Source organism: Daktulosphaira vitifoliae, unplaced genomic scaffold (genome assembly GCF_025091365.1).
Source record: "Daktulosphaira vitifoliae isolate Bord-2020 unplaced genomic scaffold, ASM2509136v1 Scaffold_4, whole genome shotgun sequence".
Taxonomy (NCBI): domain Eukaryota; kingdom Metazoa; phylum Arthropoda; class Insecta; order Hemiptera; family Phylloxeridae; genus Daktulosphaira; species Daktulosphaira vitifoliae.
In genome coordinates this window covers 34,245,691-34,264,288 of record NW_026099575.1, presented here as the reverse complement: position 1 = coordinate 34,264,288, position 18,598 = coordinate 34,245,691, and the positions used below count along the sequence as shown (strand labels likewise).

The window sequence follows — 18,598 nt, the reverse complement described above, 5'->3', positions numbered from 1 at the left end:
ATTACAACAACTTGTAATACATTACAAATTATGCAAGACAAAAAATAGTTTTAAAAGATTAAATTTTTCACGGTTAATAATATTTTAAACATTTGTTAATCGTTATTATTTCTTTTTGGTAAAAAAATCAGTTTTTCTTTAATACAAACATTTCTCTGAATTTATACAATATATCTTCCATGACTGATTATTAGGGCATATTAATTAGGATGGAATATTATTAAAATTTAATATTATTGTGTTAAAATCGTGCCTTAATTTGTTGTTAAAAAAAAAAAAAATTATTATGAAAATTTTATTAGACTATTAATTTTTTAATCTAGGCATGATAAAAAATTGTAATTAGGGCGGCTTTCGAATTCTTACACGTGTTATAAGTTATCCTTAAATATATTATAAATATTATATTAATTATCCTGTATACAATTGTATTAGCATATAAAAGTGTAATTTATACTTGATGAATTCTTTATACATACTAACAAGTTACATGTGTGATTGGGGTCTGTAAATCATTAAATGTAATTTATTGGATACAAAAAATTTTAAATTGAGTTTATCTTAATGGCTAAATATCTAAAAAATATTTATTTAATGATTTAGTTTAATGTTTGTTTTGGTGAACTCTACTAAGGTAATATTTAGTAGCAAATAAAGAATAAAAACACCTATTGTTAACATTTAATGGACATTCCAAACGAACTTTTGCTGTGAAATCAGCACACTTGTGCGAAATATATACTATTGATATACCTAGTTGTTTTTCTAATACTAGTAAGCGTACTCTAAAGAAAAAGATTTTAAATTTGTATTGCTTAATTGCATTGTACATTTATGGGATAAATTTTCTTGGGAAAGTAGGAACTTAATGTAATAACTAGTAATTAGTAACTTCTAATAAGTTATAAAAACGAGATTTCTATAAGAGTTAAATTTTTTGGGAGTAAATTTTTAAAATTATGTTGTGCACAAATGTTGAATTCTAGACACATTGAATAATATCTGGATAATAGTAAAACTATACAATAAATTTCTTGATTAATTATTTAAAGTGATAAGTAAATATGAGTAATAAATATAATTTTGATTGCTACGTTCGATTAATTTAATTTTAGGAAATGAATGGTGTTTTTTCACTTTGTATTATACATTTTTTTTTAACTTCTGCAACAGTTTATAAGTTTTGTTAAACTATTTGAAATTTTTAACTACTTTAATTACGATTTTTAAACTAAGTTTAATTGCGATAAGACACCAGTAACATTTTTACTATAGGTTTTGCTTAATCCAATATAAGTGAATTTCATGCCTAGTGACCATCGTAGTTGGTGGTCGTTAAACTTACCTTTTGTACAAATATATCATTACATAATATCCTGGACGTTGCAACAGGGTAAACGGACCGTTAAATGGATTCTCTCTTGTGGATATTGGACCTCATTAGAAGCGTATACGGGTCGATTATAGAGGGGATGGTTAGTAAGGAATATAAGTGCATGTTGGGTATTCATGTTCGGTACTATTGTTGAGTTTATACATCAGATATATATATATATATATATATATATATGGTGATAGAATTTAAACATTGAAAATATAATGTGTATTATAAAATATATATATATATATATATTTATATTAAAAAGATAAAAATTATGCTACTATATCTCCGAATTTTAGTCAGATAAGTGATATGATCTAAATTGCATCAACGGTTATCAGTTTTGTTGAGTTGTATACATTTTGCATGAATATTAAGTAAAGTCTTGTTACTGTTCGGATTTAATACTATTTAAATTGAGAGAATCTTTGTCTTGGATGAACTATAAATTTAAGTATTTCATAAAGATAAAAACAAGAGCTTACTTAAGAATTCTATGTAACGATCGTGAATGTTTTCAAGCCTTATTAAATTTTATTGATAACCTATTTCAATTACTTAATATAGTGATTGCACAAAAGAGTTTTTGTAAGTTAAGTATCTTATGCTTACACAAAAAGACGATGCCATTATTTTTACGAACAATTCATTCTAGATTTGTCTACTTAATACTTAATAAAGTTATACTGTCATTTACACAGTAGTACTAAGATTATTAAAAATTTTAATCAAATTTAGAATAATCTTGTAGAGAATTACGGCCTTGAAAATGTAAGAAAAAACTTTTTCTCTAATGGGTATTTCTTATCGGTTTTCCATAAAGTATCAAAATAAAGTTTTTCTTTTTAATGATAATATAATCTTCAATAACGATACTTTGTGGTTGATAGGCAATTTTTAGTTAAACAAATGTTTGTAGCTAATAAGTGAATTTCCATTGATATTACCAATAGAGATTCGAAAAATCAGTTTAACGTGTCTACAAAGTTTTGTTCGTAGGATATTATGCGTTACTATTATTAAATTTTTATTGTTTATACCTATTTCTAGTACTTCCAATTTATATAATTACTTGAAAAGTACATTCTGACAATTGTAAAATCAACAATTGTTATAATTTTTAACACCTATAAGTGAAAAATATCAACTATCTTACTATAATATTTATATATGTATTATCAGTACACAGATTAGAAGGGTCGTCGGTAAGGATACCACTTGGGTGTTGTTTGCGACTTTGCGTTCCTTTGTTACGGTCACGTATTTCAGGTATATAAGAACTTTCAAGTAATTTTAGAAATAATTTAAATATATCCCTAGAATTTGTTTACAAAAATATGACCAAGTATATAAATATTTCATTTTGAAATATATAAAAAGTTTTTTAAGAATATTTTTCATGAATCCATAAGTTTTAAAACTGTCGTTTTTATTTCATCTGTTATTGAAAATAATTGTTTTCTTTAGTATTTTGTTAATAATTTTATTTTTATTATATTTCAAACCTTGAGTAGACATATCGTTATATGTTTACTTGACCGAAATTGAAGTGTATGCTGTTATAAAACAAATAGTAAGTTAAACAGTCATTCAATTTCAATTTAACAATGCTACCTTAACTGAATGAAAAAGTACTAGAGAATTTATAAAGGCTATTCCATTGCATTACAATAAAAATTCACAAATGGAATTGTATGTCATCTAAATTCCAAGTAATCCGTGCATTTAATTTTAACGATAATATTAAATCACTGTGATGTGTTACGCATTTAACATAAACATACTTGCTTTTGTGTAAAAAAAAAAATTACATCGAATGAATGAATGAATTCACTTGGACGTGTTGGAACTCGGTCTTATGGATCTGATAGTTTGTAAGAAGTAGAAACAAAGGTTTTAAATTGTCACAATATGGCATGATACAAAATAAGTTTGAAACACTATAACTTAAACAATTCAAAAATATAATGAGTTTATAATTGAAGGATACAGGAAAAACTGAAATAGTTTTCAATTTTGATTTTAGTTTGATTTGATAGTCCATTAGCAGTAGTATCAAGTAATAATATTCATTTGATGAAAAATATTTTGTTTTTTTAATTTAAGTGTTCATTTTGGTTTGTTTCATCATTAACATGATAATAATTTATAACTTTATTTTTACTCCCTGAAAAAATTGATAGAAATAGATAATTAACATTTTACCCTATATCCGTCAGTTATCATTAGTTATACAGTTTTTTTTTTGAGAAACCAAAGAAATTACATTTTATTACCCGCCTATTCCTTTTACTTGCTAAATTTGAGAATCTTATAATTACATATCTTGTTTGATGTACTTTATTAGGAGCACCACGAAAGTCTGAGAAATAACTTATTATTTCATTTTGTTTTTTAAATATCATTTTTATTAAAAAATAAGCTTTTCTACGAATATTGTAAGGATAAAAGGAAGGAGCATCGCTTTTGTACTAGACAAGTGAGTGATAGAAATTTGAATTGACACATCGATATTCTAATCAGTAATGCTTTACGCGAGTGCTTGATAAAAGTATAATCATTTTTTAATCAAGGATCATATACTGCTACTTTTGAGAAATGTATATGCAGTTAATACACATAGATTACATTCTCAATTCAGCTGTTACAATTTTATTACTAAGCATTACGGTTACCACGTATGCGAAACCTTAATATACGTAAAGAAAAAAGTTTTATTCAGATACAATTCGTATATAAAAATGCGTAAAGGCAAAGAGTGTTTATTAAAAATCATGAAGAAGAGATTCAAGGGATTGGTCAAGTCTGAAAAGATTAAATATTTAATTAGGGTTTCAAGGGTATTTCTAAAAGTAATAGTATCCTATTTCTATATCTATTTTAATTTAGCAATATTTCTGGGTAATCACCAAGAACAACTTGATATTTTGGTTTAGTATTACTGGCAGATTTTCTAATATTATAAAAAAAAATTTTTTTGTGCCGGTTTTGATACCTATAATTTAATTTACGATACTCGCTGTCACCTTTTGGAAACAATCTTCTATACATTAGATTTTTTAAACAAATTTGCTGATTTTGATTAGGCAGCTTAACCTAGTTGACCAAGTATATAATTTATATGATGTACAAATGTTATGGACATAAAACGTACTATAGCATATAAGGAGTTATAATATTAATTTTTTGTGTTATTTTGTGAAAACATAATTTTACCATCGATTGCGAGTCATTACATAGTTTTTCAAGCTTAGCATGGACTGATCACTAAAAAGGTAAGTTAAAAAGGAATTCGAAATACTTTTGTTTGATTAATTATACGACATGACTTGAAAATTACTAAATTATGTCTTAAACTTTTTCATTGAAAGTACAGCGTATTATTTGGAAGAATAAGATTTATTGGATGTATGAACTCAAGTCTTAAAATAATTCTATATAAATTATTCAAATTTTCATGAATATTAATGCTTAAAACTGAAGGGTGGTTTTATAAATTATTCTGTTATAAATGTCTAAAAATCTATATACACTATTAAACTTTTAAAGTTGAAACTGCATAAAAATAGTATTGATTATTAATAATTGAAACATTATTTTCCTTAAGTTATCTTGTCCTTGTAACTTTAATAAATGAGGGAGTTTAGAAGAGTCAAATATAGTATCTCAAAAAAATGAATGAATATGTAAATGGTAGTTTTCTATGATTAATATGATATATAAAATTAGTTCTTGGTTGGTCTTGTATGAGCATGAGAATAATTGATTTATTATACTTTTATTGATTAAAATGATATAATATAATTTTTTCTTGGAATACGAGTACGAGAGTTTTATGAGAAGATGTAAAATATAGAAAAACAAAGTGATGTTTAAAAATTTATTAATATAATAATAATTGGAAATAGAATTAATGTGATTAATTATCACACATAAATTATCAATAACGCTTCTCGTACCTGTAGTTATCTAAGTTTGTGCTAACTGTGAGTCGTGTCAATAAATACCTCGAGTAGTATAGGGACTACAAGTGGATTTTCTATCTATGCAAGATAGTCTTTATTTATATTGACTACACAGGTAACCCACTCAAAGATTGGACTGAGCTGGGTAACTGCGTATAAACTTTGAACAATTTTTTTATTTATTTAAATAATATTTTATTCTAGAGATTACTTATCTTTTCTGGTTCTCTACTTAATTTATATACTCGTTATATTTAACTTTAAACCTAGAAGTAAGGTTGAAAATAAATATGCTTCCATTTTCTGTGTGAAATTATTAATTTGTCGAGCCACTTCTTACAATTTTTGAAAGTTCATAGAGTCAAGGGGTTGTGGATCGAATTGATAGTTTTTATGCCCTTTTGTATTAAATTTAATTCATCAATATATGCAAGAAGTGTCACGAACTTTTACTGTCATCTATTTATTACTCAGTTGTGTATTAGTTAATAAATATTATTTTACTTAAAACAGATGATTTGTCACAACTAACGAATTTCTTATACTTATTACATTACATTTGTACCAATGCATTTTTAGACATATTTCTTTGAATAGTTTAATGGATTGACATGAAATTTATATATTTAATTTTATGACTAATAGACAATAATTTATAGACTACTGAATAATGAGTCGTGTATGTATTATAACTTAAATCTTTAAAAGTTTATCTAAAACACTCATTTAGAATCTTCTACTTATGTGATACATAATTTTTTATACATAAAAACTGTTTAAAGTAGGTTATAGTAATTTGTTTCAGAAGTATAATAAAGGTATAGAGGGAAGAATAATAAACATCCAAAACAAAAATAATTACACAATGAAGAAATTCTTCATTTTTTTTAAAAAAGAATTAGCGTACATTTTTCTCGTGTATGTTTCCTTAAAAATCTTTAATAAAGCAATGAACTATCATAATAGGCGGGATATATTCATTAATGATTATTTATATTATACTTATCAAAATCAAAAAATATCGATCTAACTTAATTTCTCCTCTCCTTAAAAATATTTTTACATAAATTAACAAGTAATTTTCATATTTTTTTTATAAACGGGGGAGGAGTTCACAGAATAAAATGGTGATCTCCAAGATTATGCGTGTGCTTAAAATTTAAATGTTTATTGCATATTTCATAAGTTTTTAATGTATATTCGTATGCTTATTTTATAGATTTTTAAAGCTTTAAACTTACAGTCATACTTACAATATAAATTAGAATTTCGTTTTTTTTTCATTTCTATCTTCTCCTACAGTTTTGGTCATAATTTTTATTTAAAATGGGTTTCATTAAAAACTATTTATACAATTCTAAAAATGATTAAACTATTTGAAGTTTAAAGTATAAATTCTCTTATGTGACTTTGGAATATATGTATTTTAATATAACCTATATTATTATAATATTAATGGTCAAATAAAAGCTAGTTTGATTTTCCAAAATATTTCAGATTAGTGTTATTGCTAATGTACACGTTTATTTAAAGGCAAAAATAATAACACTAAATGAAAATAATTGAACTTTATTGGTCTATAGATAGAATGTTTGAATAGATTTGAACCATAGATTTTATTTGATAAAACGAGAATCATAAACAATATTTGTACATGATTATTTTAAAAGGTATGAATTTAAAATACGGTATCATATATTTGATATATTTAATTATTTATCTATTTCTGTTTAACGTTCTCTCTTAAAAGTTATTATTCGTAATTTAAGACAAATTGTTATATTTTGATTTTCTGAAGTTGCATATAATTTTTTAATAGTTAAAATACAAATTTATTAAATAGTTTATAATATTATGATAGCTTACAATCTATAGATTCAAATTAATTTCCAAAAATGTGAATAATTCACATTAATAATTATTATTGTTGAAGTAAAATATAAAAATTTTAATAACTGATCACGTTATTTCTATATATTTAGAATATAAAAAAACTTTTTTTAATTTATAATTATTCTTATTAAAAATAGTTTTCTTATGATTAAAGCAATAGTATTACAAACTATTTTATAAAATAAAAATAATAATTATAATATGGAAATATGAAGAAGAACGTAAGCTGTATAAGAAATAAGATTTGAAATTTTATATTAAAAACATAGTTTGTGGAATTGTATTTTACTGAGAAAATATTTTTTTTTGTCCATAATTGAACCTTATGGTATATTATTTCACTAATGTTTCCGATCATTTCGGTTCAGATTCTGCATTAATCAGTGAAATTATTTTTCTGCTAAAGTTATATCCTTCAACAGTATTATCTCAATATAATTCTGAAAAATGTGTACAATATTAAAAAATATATTCTAGAATAATTATATATAATAATAAAAAACTACAATAATTGTACAATTATTGTGTTTCAAAATATTATTTATAGGGTTATGACATTTTTTTTAAATTAAACTAGTAGTTTTTATATTCCATCTAAAATAATGAGGGTAATTTTATAGAAACTTAATTAGTGTTTAAATTCTAAATGGAAATTCTATTCTATTATTTTATGTATTTTAACACAAAAATTTCCGAATACAATAACTATAACAATTCCAGTAACAAATTATTTCATTAGAAATTGAATATTTTTTTATAGTTTGAAATAATTATGGACTAAGATCTAATAAATCGGATTTTTACAAAACTTACTTTTTTTAGTTATAATTTTTAACTACTAAAATCTCAACGGTTTTTTACGAAAAAATGAAGAGTTTAAATATTTTATTACTGAATTTTAATTAAAAAGTTTTAGCTCTACATAATACGATAAATATGTTGACATTTTTCCTAAAAAGTCATAGTATCTTTTAGTTTTTTGATTGCGAAATTTTAGTTATAAATAATAACTTATGATAATTCTCATGTGTTTACTTGATAGCTTTTAAAATTTATTTTTGTTATTTTGAAGTTTCGAATTTTGAGAATAACATCCAAAGTAATTGGATATAAAAATGACTCTTTTGAACAACTTATTAAATTATGTAGACTTAATTACGATTGTCGTCAAAAAAAAAATTGACAAAAACATTAGTCGATTAATTGGCAATTAATATTAAGAGAAAAAATGCTTTGTTCTATGATAAGACATGAATCTTAAAAGTGTCACATGCTTGGGATGTAGCGTGTATGTAGTTATCAAGAAGACCTTAGAGCAATTGACTTATAGATAATTGTATACAATTGTCAAATTTAGTAGAATTAATACGTGACTAATAATCGTATAGTTTCAAGGAGGATAAAGGACTTAAAGAATAATGGAAATGTATTGATGGACTTTCTTTTGTACATGTTCAGCTATAATGAATAACTAGAAATGAAAAAATTAAAGATTAAGAATTTATAATTCATATCGAAATCTATTGAATGTAATATTAGCAATAGTTCTAGGAATATTTTACCTTGCACAGTGGTTAAGTAAAATTAACACATTGTAAACTCTCAGATAATAATTAAAATGATTTCAAGTATTAAATTTCACTTTTATAACATAAAACTTTACCAAAATAAATCTGTACAAGCTTATTATTAGGATACTACACATACAATACATATGGTATTACACCAAAAATAAAATTTATAGGCCATGAGATTTGAAATACTTTGTACTAAATTACATTACATGAATAAAAACTGATTTTATTTTTTTCTCGTTACTACTTCATTTTTTCAATAAAATTATTCAACTGTAATATCTTAACCCGTCCACGTTTCTTTAAAAGAAGCTTTAAAGGAAATGAAGTGTGCGCTTTTCACAATCATAATAAAAAGTCTTTATTCAAATGCAAGCCGTTAAGGTAGCCGCCAACTGGCTCGTCTATGTGGATGCTGCCATTAAAAACGTTACATTATTTCCATAGCACCTCATTTCTTAATAGCATTGTTCAAAGATCATACGATTAAAAATTTTTGTATAAAACAAAGTGTTATTGTAAAAAAAAAATAGTATTAAACATAGAGCTTTTTAAATTCTAGAAAGACGACTTTGATAGCTAATATTTGTAAATAATGAGAAAGGAATTATTTTATACTTCTTTTTAAATAAAAGTCTTTCTTTTAAATCCATGTTATTAGAAAAATACAGTGATGAGAAAGATCTTCTTAAAAATGAACTAATTCAAGTTCAAGTTCATGACAGAGAGCTTTTCTTTTAGAACTAATGAAAAAACTAAAATAATAAAGAAATTTATTAAAATTTTCTTTTTTTGCGTATAGTTTGGTGAATTCATCTAAAAAACGAATGCATTTGCATTCAAAGTTTATTTTTTTTAAATAATGCATTCGCAATAACACTCACTAAAAATTGCTACCCACCCCTTAGCATAGCAAGACTTTATTTTTTTGTTTTTCACTTCTAATAATTATCTTTCAAGAATCGGAAAAAAATAGTAGGTGCATAAAGCCCCTGCCAGAATAGGAGATTTATTGTTAGATGATTTTGTTTGAGAATTAAAAAAATAAAATTAAGGTATCTAAAACAACTAAATTATTAAGTTTATTTTCGAAAAATTGAACGCATTTGTATATAGTTTATATAAAATTAACACATTTATACAAACGCGTTCTTTCCATGGCTGTTAATAATTATTTTAAGGAGATATAATTGAAATAATTCTGATAGGGTTTCATTGTGACTAGTAATACTGATAGTTTTAGACTCTCCTTGTTATAAAATACGCATAACAGTCCTTTTGATTGTTATATATACAACAATTGAGTATTTCGTTCAATATATCAACAAAAACTCATTAAGAAAAATAATATTTAATGAACGTCATTAAATGAATTAAGTTTATAAAATGAAGATAATGTATGAACATTAAAAATACTCTAAAGAGAAAGGAAAGAGAATTCGATTATATTTGTGTTCAAACTACATATGACCAGTTTTTTAAAAATATACTTGGTTAGAATAGATTTATTTATTTTTTTATTTATCAATCTATCTTAACGAAAGATAGACAAAATGATATTTTAGGTACCGTTGTTAAAAATAATATAAATAGTGAATAATAATTCAATAGTATTGTATAAAAATATTTACTTTGTAATCAATTAACGTATAAAATAATGTTACTACATATATTTTCCCTCTGAAAAATATAAACTAAGAAGGATTAAAAAAAAATTTGAATAAGGTAGCTGTTTTTTACTTTATTGAGTCACTCTTTCTATAGTAAACAGTGATTTTCTTAATTGCTTTGAATCTTGACAAATAATAAGAGGAAAGAAAATAGGGTTACTGAAGATTAAAATCCATTTTAAAAGATAAACATTTATTTTACTTATTATTATTTTTATTATTATTCCCTTAAAAATTTACTATGATAGTTGTTGTTTTTATGTAAAACCGATATTAATTTTTTTTTTTTATCCGAAATATATATGTGTGTATATATATATTAAAATGATAAACAATATTCTTTGAAAAGAATATGCAAAAATAATGAATATATAGATTATATGTTATAACTTCATAATGAATATTGTGTTTTTATTTTTGAATTAGGAACAACGGTTACGACTGGACAAATTGACTCCATGAATCAATTACAATACATATATAAAAATTAAAAGTTGATTCAGTTCAAAAAACAGAAACTTGACTGAAACAGTGGTTATTTCATTTGGTTTTTAACATTGTAACACAGAAATATTTGAATCGAGTAGGTCCCATTCAATTTGAGGTTGTCTTTATATACATTTTTAAGAATTTTTATTACGTATAAATTTCTAAATTTTAATATTATTATATCAGATAGTATATCGGTGGCTCTGAACCTTGGTGGGTCCAAAGTATCCCTTAGCCGACTTACTCCCTAGTTGTGCTACTGTTTTTTTAAATAAACATGTACACAAAACACGAGCAGTGACACATCGTGAATTTTCCCGACATTCCAGCGACCTAGTTTTCACTGACTAGGAAATTTACTAAACATTATTCTGTTTATTAATGTAACCTGATATTTTTGTAAAATATCGATGTAAATTTATAAATTGAATAATAAAAATTTACAATAAAATCTTGTATATTCATTGTTTAAGGGAAAAATGTATATTTAAACTTAATATATGTGATTTGTTGTTTTAGATAATTAAATTTGGTAACAAGACTGTTAATTATTCTGTAGTTATTAAAAATTCAACACAAGAGTAAGTGTAAGGGTTAAATTTATAAATAAATAAATACCTGTCTATACTAATTGCGACTAAATTGAATATAGATGATGTGCTACAAATTACGTCCATGGCTATATAGAAATCACAAACAAACGGTGGTAAGCCCCATTTACCGTTCACCTGAAAAAATAATAAATTAAATATATTTTAAAGTGTAAGCGCACACGTCTAATAACAATGAATCAATTTGTATCAAGTTTGAAACAGTAGGAAGCTCTATTTTCAAAACATTGTTATTTATAGGTATGGAAAAAGTCACAATCTTGTTTTAAGAAAAATTGCGAAATCACGTACAAAAGTTAACACTAAGTATTCTATAGTAAACTTTAGCTATTTTCATACCTTTCTAGTCTTAAACCAAACTGAACAACTAACTTTAGTCTCAAAGAAAATCGTTTAGACCAGCAACTGATAACTTGTATTTATCTTGTATCGATTTTAAACTCAGTTAAAAAATAACTGAGTATTGATATAATAAGTAAACATTACTTTTCATAATAAACGAGTTAAAAATATATTGGAACTCTTTTGACTTTTTAGTGGTAATAATCTTTGAATGGTATCATTATTTTTATCAGAATTAATAGCACGGTTAATTTGATACCATCTTAAATGAATTAAAAAAGCGTTAACATAGAGTTAATGCTACGGTTAATTATAAAGTCTTAAAAATGAGGATAGCACACTAATAGCATAATGCGGAGTTGTTAAAATGTTATAAAGATTATAGTTAACCATCGTTTTTGCAATATAGTATGTTAACAATATTTATCGATTTACGCTCAGTTTTTTTTAGATTTCTTTAATGATTGTTTTGACTATGAGTCATTTAAAATGATATAATATAATAAAAAAGATATGTTGTTATCTGTATAAAAAATAAAGATAAATCAAGCATAAATTCATTAGTTATTATTATAATACCTCAGTTTAATACTCAATTACTTTATATGTATATTGTAAAATTAAACATCAAAGTAAAATTTACAAGTACATCACTAGAATGATGGCCTAGTGCCTATACTAGAAGTTATATTTTTAATTTTATAATAATCTTAGGAGTTGAAAACTTTATTGCCGTTAAATTTTACCATATATATATATATATTATTTATAATTATTGTTAAATGTTTACAAAGATAAATTATTTATCCTTATAAAACTGTATCTCATATAATATCATTCTTCATAACCAAAGTTTTGACATTTTTAATGAAATCGCTTAAACCTTAATTTATTAATAACATTAAATACTATAATAATTTATTTGACAAGTTCAAAAGGCTTATTGCTCTCTAATAACGCTTGGATATTGAAAAATGACATCCATACAGGACATTACACATATCCATGTATAATTATAATTGATATAATGTCGTAAATGTCGTATGAAAAATAATTTGAGGCTTTTTTCTTTATTGTATCAACCGTATAAATTAAGTGAAAATGCTAATAAATCTATTTGTCATAGATTTAATAATTTTTGGTTTTGTTACAGTTAATGATATTTATTAATCCAATTTCCTGGAGTTAAAAAAGCTACTCGATTATCATACTGTGACGAATTCATTAAGTATGTGGTCAGAGATACGTCGTAGTTAAATCTAAATTTTTACTATTTTTTTTTTCAAATATAATATTAAAGTAGATATTAAAAAAATAACCAGTATAGTGGGTGGGGGGTCCTGGCACAGTGGAAACGTGGAATAGTTAGAACTAGTACATAAGTATTGATAAGTATTAAAATCAATATTATAAAAAACTTTTATTCAAATTTGTAGATGACGTTTAATTTTTAGAAGAAATTGTTGAATATCAACTTCTACTTTCTTATTAATTACATTCTAATTAAAAGTCTAATGATTTATTAGTACAATGTATGAATAACTACATATTTTTAAAATTACATTTAGTAGGAAATATATATTCAATATTTTGAATTGTAATTTTCACAGAGAAATTATAAAAGGTATAAAATTGATTTATACAAAGTGATTCCATTAATATTAACCACTTGATTCCTTTTAAACCAATAATTTTATATGAAAATTCTTTATGGTATTTCTTAATTTTATATATTCCTCGGTAAAATAATTTTAACTTTTCATGCAAAATTCCTATTTAGAATCCCCTGTGTGCAATTAAAGGGTCAGATTTTCAAATAATTTATACTAAAGAAGAGCAAAATATATAAGAAGTTTATAAAAAAAATTTTTTTTAATTCATTCATTTTTTTAAGTAGTTATGACAATTTAAAAAAAAAATAGTTTAAAATATATGGATATAATAAAAATTTATCACTTGTGATCAATTAAAACCATAAAACTAATTAAAAACGTAAATAATTACAAAGAACTTAGTATCAGAGAAGCAATAGAAATGTTTAAAAATAAAAACAATTTAGTTAATTGGGATCTTGGCCCACTGAAAAATTCATTATTAAACTTGTGTAAACTGGCAAAATGTGATAATATTACTTAGTGATAACGTCACTAGGTGATAAGGTCACTAGGGGTATATAAGGGAGTTTTTTCTAGTCGGGGTGTCAGTATGTGTTTAGCGTTGATAATGGTAACATTGTTTCCGAAATACGTATCCGCGACTTTTCATTAATTTTTTTGTGGCTTTTGAGTTTAATATTTTTAATATTTTTTAGTTTTTTTAAATTAATAATATTTTTAATATAGTTTTAATTTTACTTANTTGTTTCCAAAATACGATTCCGCGACTTTTCATTAATTTTTTGTGGCTTTGAGTTTAATATTTTTTAGTTTTTTAAATTAATAATATTTTTAATTTAGTTATAATTTGACTTAAATATATGAATATTTATCGATTTTGAAAATCACAATTTTTGTGGAAATTTTTACGATTTATAAGGAACGTGAGAAAAATTTTCAAATTTCGAGAGTAATGATACGTAGTAACTAGATACGAATTGTTATATTTTTTACATATCGTTGAGAAAAATCGATCTTGTAAGAGCTGAGATAAAGTAGTAACAGACACAAAAAATTTAATAAATAAATAAACACATCATGGTAAAATGGATACCTTCTCGGGATTGTATCAAAGCAAAAATTTTTAAAAATGTCGAAGTTTACAGATTTTTTAAATATTATTTTTTGGGGGAATTTCTTCCATTTACAGGGAACAATGAAAAGAGGGCAATTTTTTCAATTAAATACAATCTATGTTTTTTGTCGTATCCATGACAGAAATCGGTTCCGTGAAACCAAATAAAAGTATGAAAATTGCATGTATTGTGTATTTTTGTTTAATTTTGTTATGCACAATAACAAATTATTTGAAATTACGTTTGTCGTCATCGTGATGCGCGATAATAAATATTTTTAGACCCTTTGTAAAAAAATTTCACTTCAAAAATTAATAGTTTTTTGGCTTTATGTTGATGCTAAAAATATATCACCAAATTAATACAGCGCCGGTAAAAACCGATTATCAAAGGATATTATGCGGAGTTGAGTCTACATTACTATTTTAATATTATAGGTTGACAACTGAATCGTACGGATTAGAGCATTTGTCGTTCCAGGTGGTAGTCTGCTTAAAAGTATTAGTCGAGCAAATGGAAAAAGATTACTCGTTAACGTGCGCGGCAATTAAAAACAAATTTTACATGTATATATATATATTTAGAAGGCGTTGTAACAGTTATTTCAGCAGTCCAGTTATGCAACGAACTTATTGGAGTATTTAAGCGAGCAGCTATTGTGTTTTATAAATGAATTTCAAACAAAGGCGATAATATAAGAAACGCAATAGATCATACAACTAATGATGTACAGATAATCGAGATAACAGTAAGAAAAATACTTAGATCTTCCTGGGATCCGAACAAGAATGTACTTATATATTAATTAATTTATATATAATAAGGTTAGAACCAATTTAACTAAGCGTAAAATACTATCAGAAATAGCAATTATGTACGACGCGATAGGTTTATGAGGACCAGTCATAATGAAGACAAAATTGTTTATTCAAAATTTATGGCACTTCAATTTGGCGTGGGGTGAACCAGAAGATACTTGTAAAGAATGGTTTGATAATAGAGAAAGCTACATACATTAAATAGTTAAAACAGTTTCGTGAGAAATTATGTGCGATGACGAAATTGTTACCATATATTATATGAATTTTTAGACGCGTCAGAAAAAGCATACAGTGGATGCATACAAGGCAATTGATTAACTATGCTTCACGAATTATCTTTAAAAGTAAAAAAAATGGTTGCAATAATTTTCTTTTTAAATAAAAATCCTTTAATTAAAAAAATGTATACAACTTCATTATCTGACTGTTCACGACGTTTATTCAAACGTGACAAGAACCGAGATCAAAATGAAACAACATAATGACATAACAAAACTACGTCAATTATTAAAATCATAACTAAATTAGAATATTAATTAAGGCTAATTTAACTATTGCCAATGGGTGCCTTTCTTTAACACGATGAGTGCCATAGTGACCTTATAGCACTTTATCGCAGCAAAATTAGACTTCCCCGACAACAACGTATCAACATCGGGTATCCGCGCAACATAACTTTGTGTTCTCTTTATTTTTTTAATTAATCTAACATTAGTTTTAATGTTTGTTACTACAGGTGACATAAATAAAAAAGTGATTAAATAAATTATAAGATCTGAGAGCAATTTGTATTTTTTTACATAAATTAAATATAAAACTATAAATTCAATTTTTCATAGATTTATTACAATTTAAAAAAATAGTATTATTTAAATAATAAATCAACTGTTAACTTTGTAAACAAAATATCAAAAATTAAATATTAAAAAAACTTTTAAACTGTTTAAAAGTATAAACAAAAAAACAATTAAATTATTCCAAAATCACTACCAAAAATCCTATTTTTGATTGCGATAATTTTTAAAACAAGATTTTGAGCACAACCACGGTTTGTGACTGATTTTATACACACAATATTTTCTCAATAATACACGGTGTCCCACTCGGTATTTTCAAGAAAGCATAAGTCTTGTGATAAATATATATATATATATATTTATCCAACCTTTATACAAATATACAGGTAAATTTATGGTATACTCTAACCGTATTGAATTTTTAGATTTGTACTTTTGATTGGAGGTGAAGCGTGGGTTTATTTATCTCTAGGTATTTATGAACTGCATTACTCCACAAGCCTTAGTGTAAAAATGCTAAATATTCTTTGAATTATTGGTTCAAAATTTATTAATGACCATTCATTTTTGTCTTTTTAAGACAGTTAAGTGTGTATATTTTTATTTAAATTAATTAATTTCATAATATTTTAAAGGGGAAAGTGGACCAAAAAATTATAGAACGCAAGATTTTATTAACTTCTAAAAAGAAATAATTAAAAAAAAATTCGTATTTTTAAAGGTGTTGTGTGAATGATATTTAATTAATCATTTTGTATACGTAAGGTGTACTGATCACTATGGAAGACATAATTTTAAGCTAGATTATGTGAAATTTAAAGTAGCTCTTTAAAATCTGTATCCATTCCGTGATTTAAAAAATATGTGCTGCTTTGTTATTCACGAGCACAATGCACTAAAAAAATTACACGTAAATATTGTTTAAAAGTATTATTGGACCTTTTCGAATAGAGTTTTGATGTGAATATTGCTCCTTCAGCAACATAGAACATTTTTGTAACCGAACCCCATTGTGTGGGTTGCATGCGAGTGCGAAGTAAGGTTGATAGTAAATACTGATTTATGGTGCACGGACTTGCATAATTATGTAAGTATGTAGATGAATATGTTCTCAGTTGGATAAAATTTATTAAGAGGTGCTAATTAAAATATGGAATAGGTAAGATTTTATTTATCCTGTGATTACACGTTAGAAATAAAAAACACCACAAAATTTGTCGGTGTAGTATTAGACAATTTTAACTTATTCTCTATATATTCATCATTATATGAAATGTTAGACATAACAGCATATTATCTGTGATTTATTGATATTAAAATGTTTAAAAAGAAAATATAATTAACAACATAAAAAGCAGATGAGTCAAAAGGAGAAACTGTAAATGCAATTCGCATTGTACAGCACAAATATTTTAGCTAGGAGATTGGAGGATTGTATACAATTTATAACAAAAAACAATAAAATTTGAAGAGTAGCAAAACTATAGGTTAAGGCCATTTTTAATTGAGAATAAATCTTTTTCGAAAATATTTTTGGGAATGTTCATGATAATATTATTTTTATTACATTTTACATTATTTTAAAATAGTTTTGAATTAGCCAACATGTAAAACTTGTTTCTTTTGATTTCTTCTAAAATATAATTAAGTATAGCATTTTGTTTTTTCTATTTAAATATTATTTATTTCTCGATTTTTGAGTTATTAAATATTTTTAAGTCTTTGCCTTATCCCTTACAAGGGTACAAATTTTATTTATTTTAATTTCAGCATACATATTGAACTATTTTATATAGTTGGTATTGATCCAACTAAAAAAAAACCCAGCACAGGGGGGTCGCGGCACAGTGGTGACGTGGCATAGATGGATCAAGTATAATGATATCTGACAGTGATTAAAATCACTATCAAAAATAAACGCTTCGATGCAAATCTTTAGATAGTGTTTAATTTTAAAAAAATTGGTGTTTTATTCCAAAAGCTACTTGATCTGCTGGTTCCTTATTAATATCTCGATTAAGATAAAGTATGTCGAATGAAAAAGGGTTTATTAAAAAATATTATTTCTCATAAAAAAATTGTGTGGATCCATAAACTTTTCAATAAGTTATAGCATTATAAAGTTAAATGTAATATAAATAATAAAATCGAAAATTTTCACACAAAAATAGCATTCGATACACATTTTCGCCGTGAAGACAAGTCCAGAGGTCAAATTTTTTTTTTCAAATTAAATTATATTACATTAGCTTTAAATTAAGATATATATAAAAGTGTCAGACCTTCCGGAACATTTTCAAAAGTTATGTTGAAAAAGTAAATTT

General features: G+C 24.6%; 1 protein-coding gene across 4 annotated transcripts in view; it reads right to left on the bottom strand.

Annotated features, from left to right (window-relative positions):
• Positions 1–18,598, bottom strand: part of LOC126905893 (dopamine D2-like receptor) — a 148,700-nt gene that overhangs the window by 43,343 nt on the left and 86,759 nt on the right. For all 4 annotated transcript variants that reach the window (XM_050686014.1, XM_050686016.1, XM_050686015.1 and 1 more), the window contains exon 2: positions 11,591–11,700. In XM_050686014.1, coding sequence (XP_050541971.1) covers positions 11,591–11,700 — 110 coding nt within the window. The remainder of the gene's footprint in view (positions 1–11,590; positions 11,701–18,598) is intronic.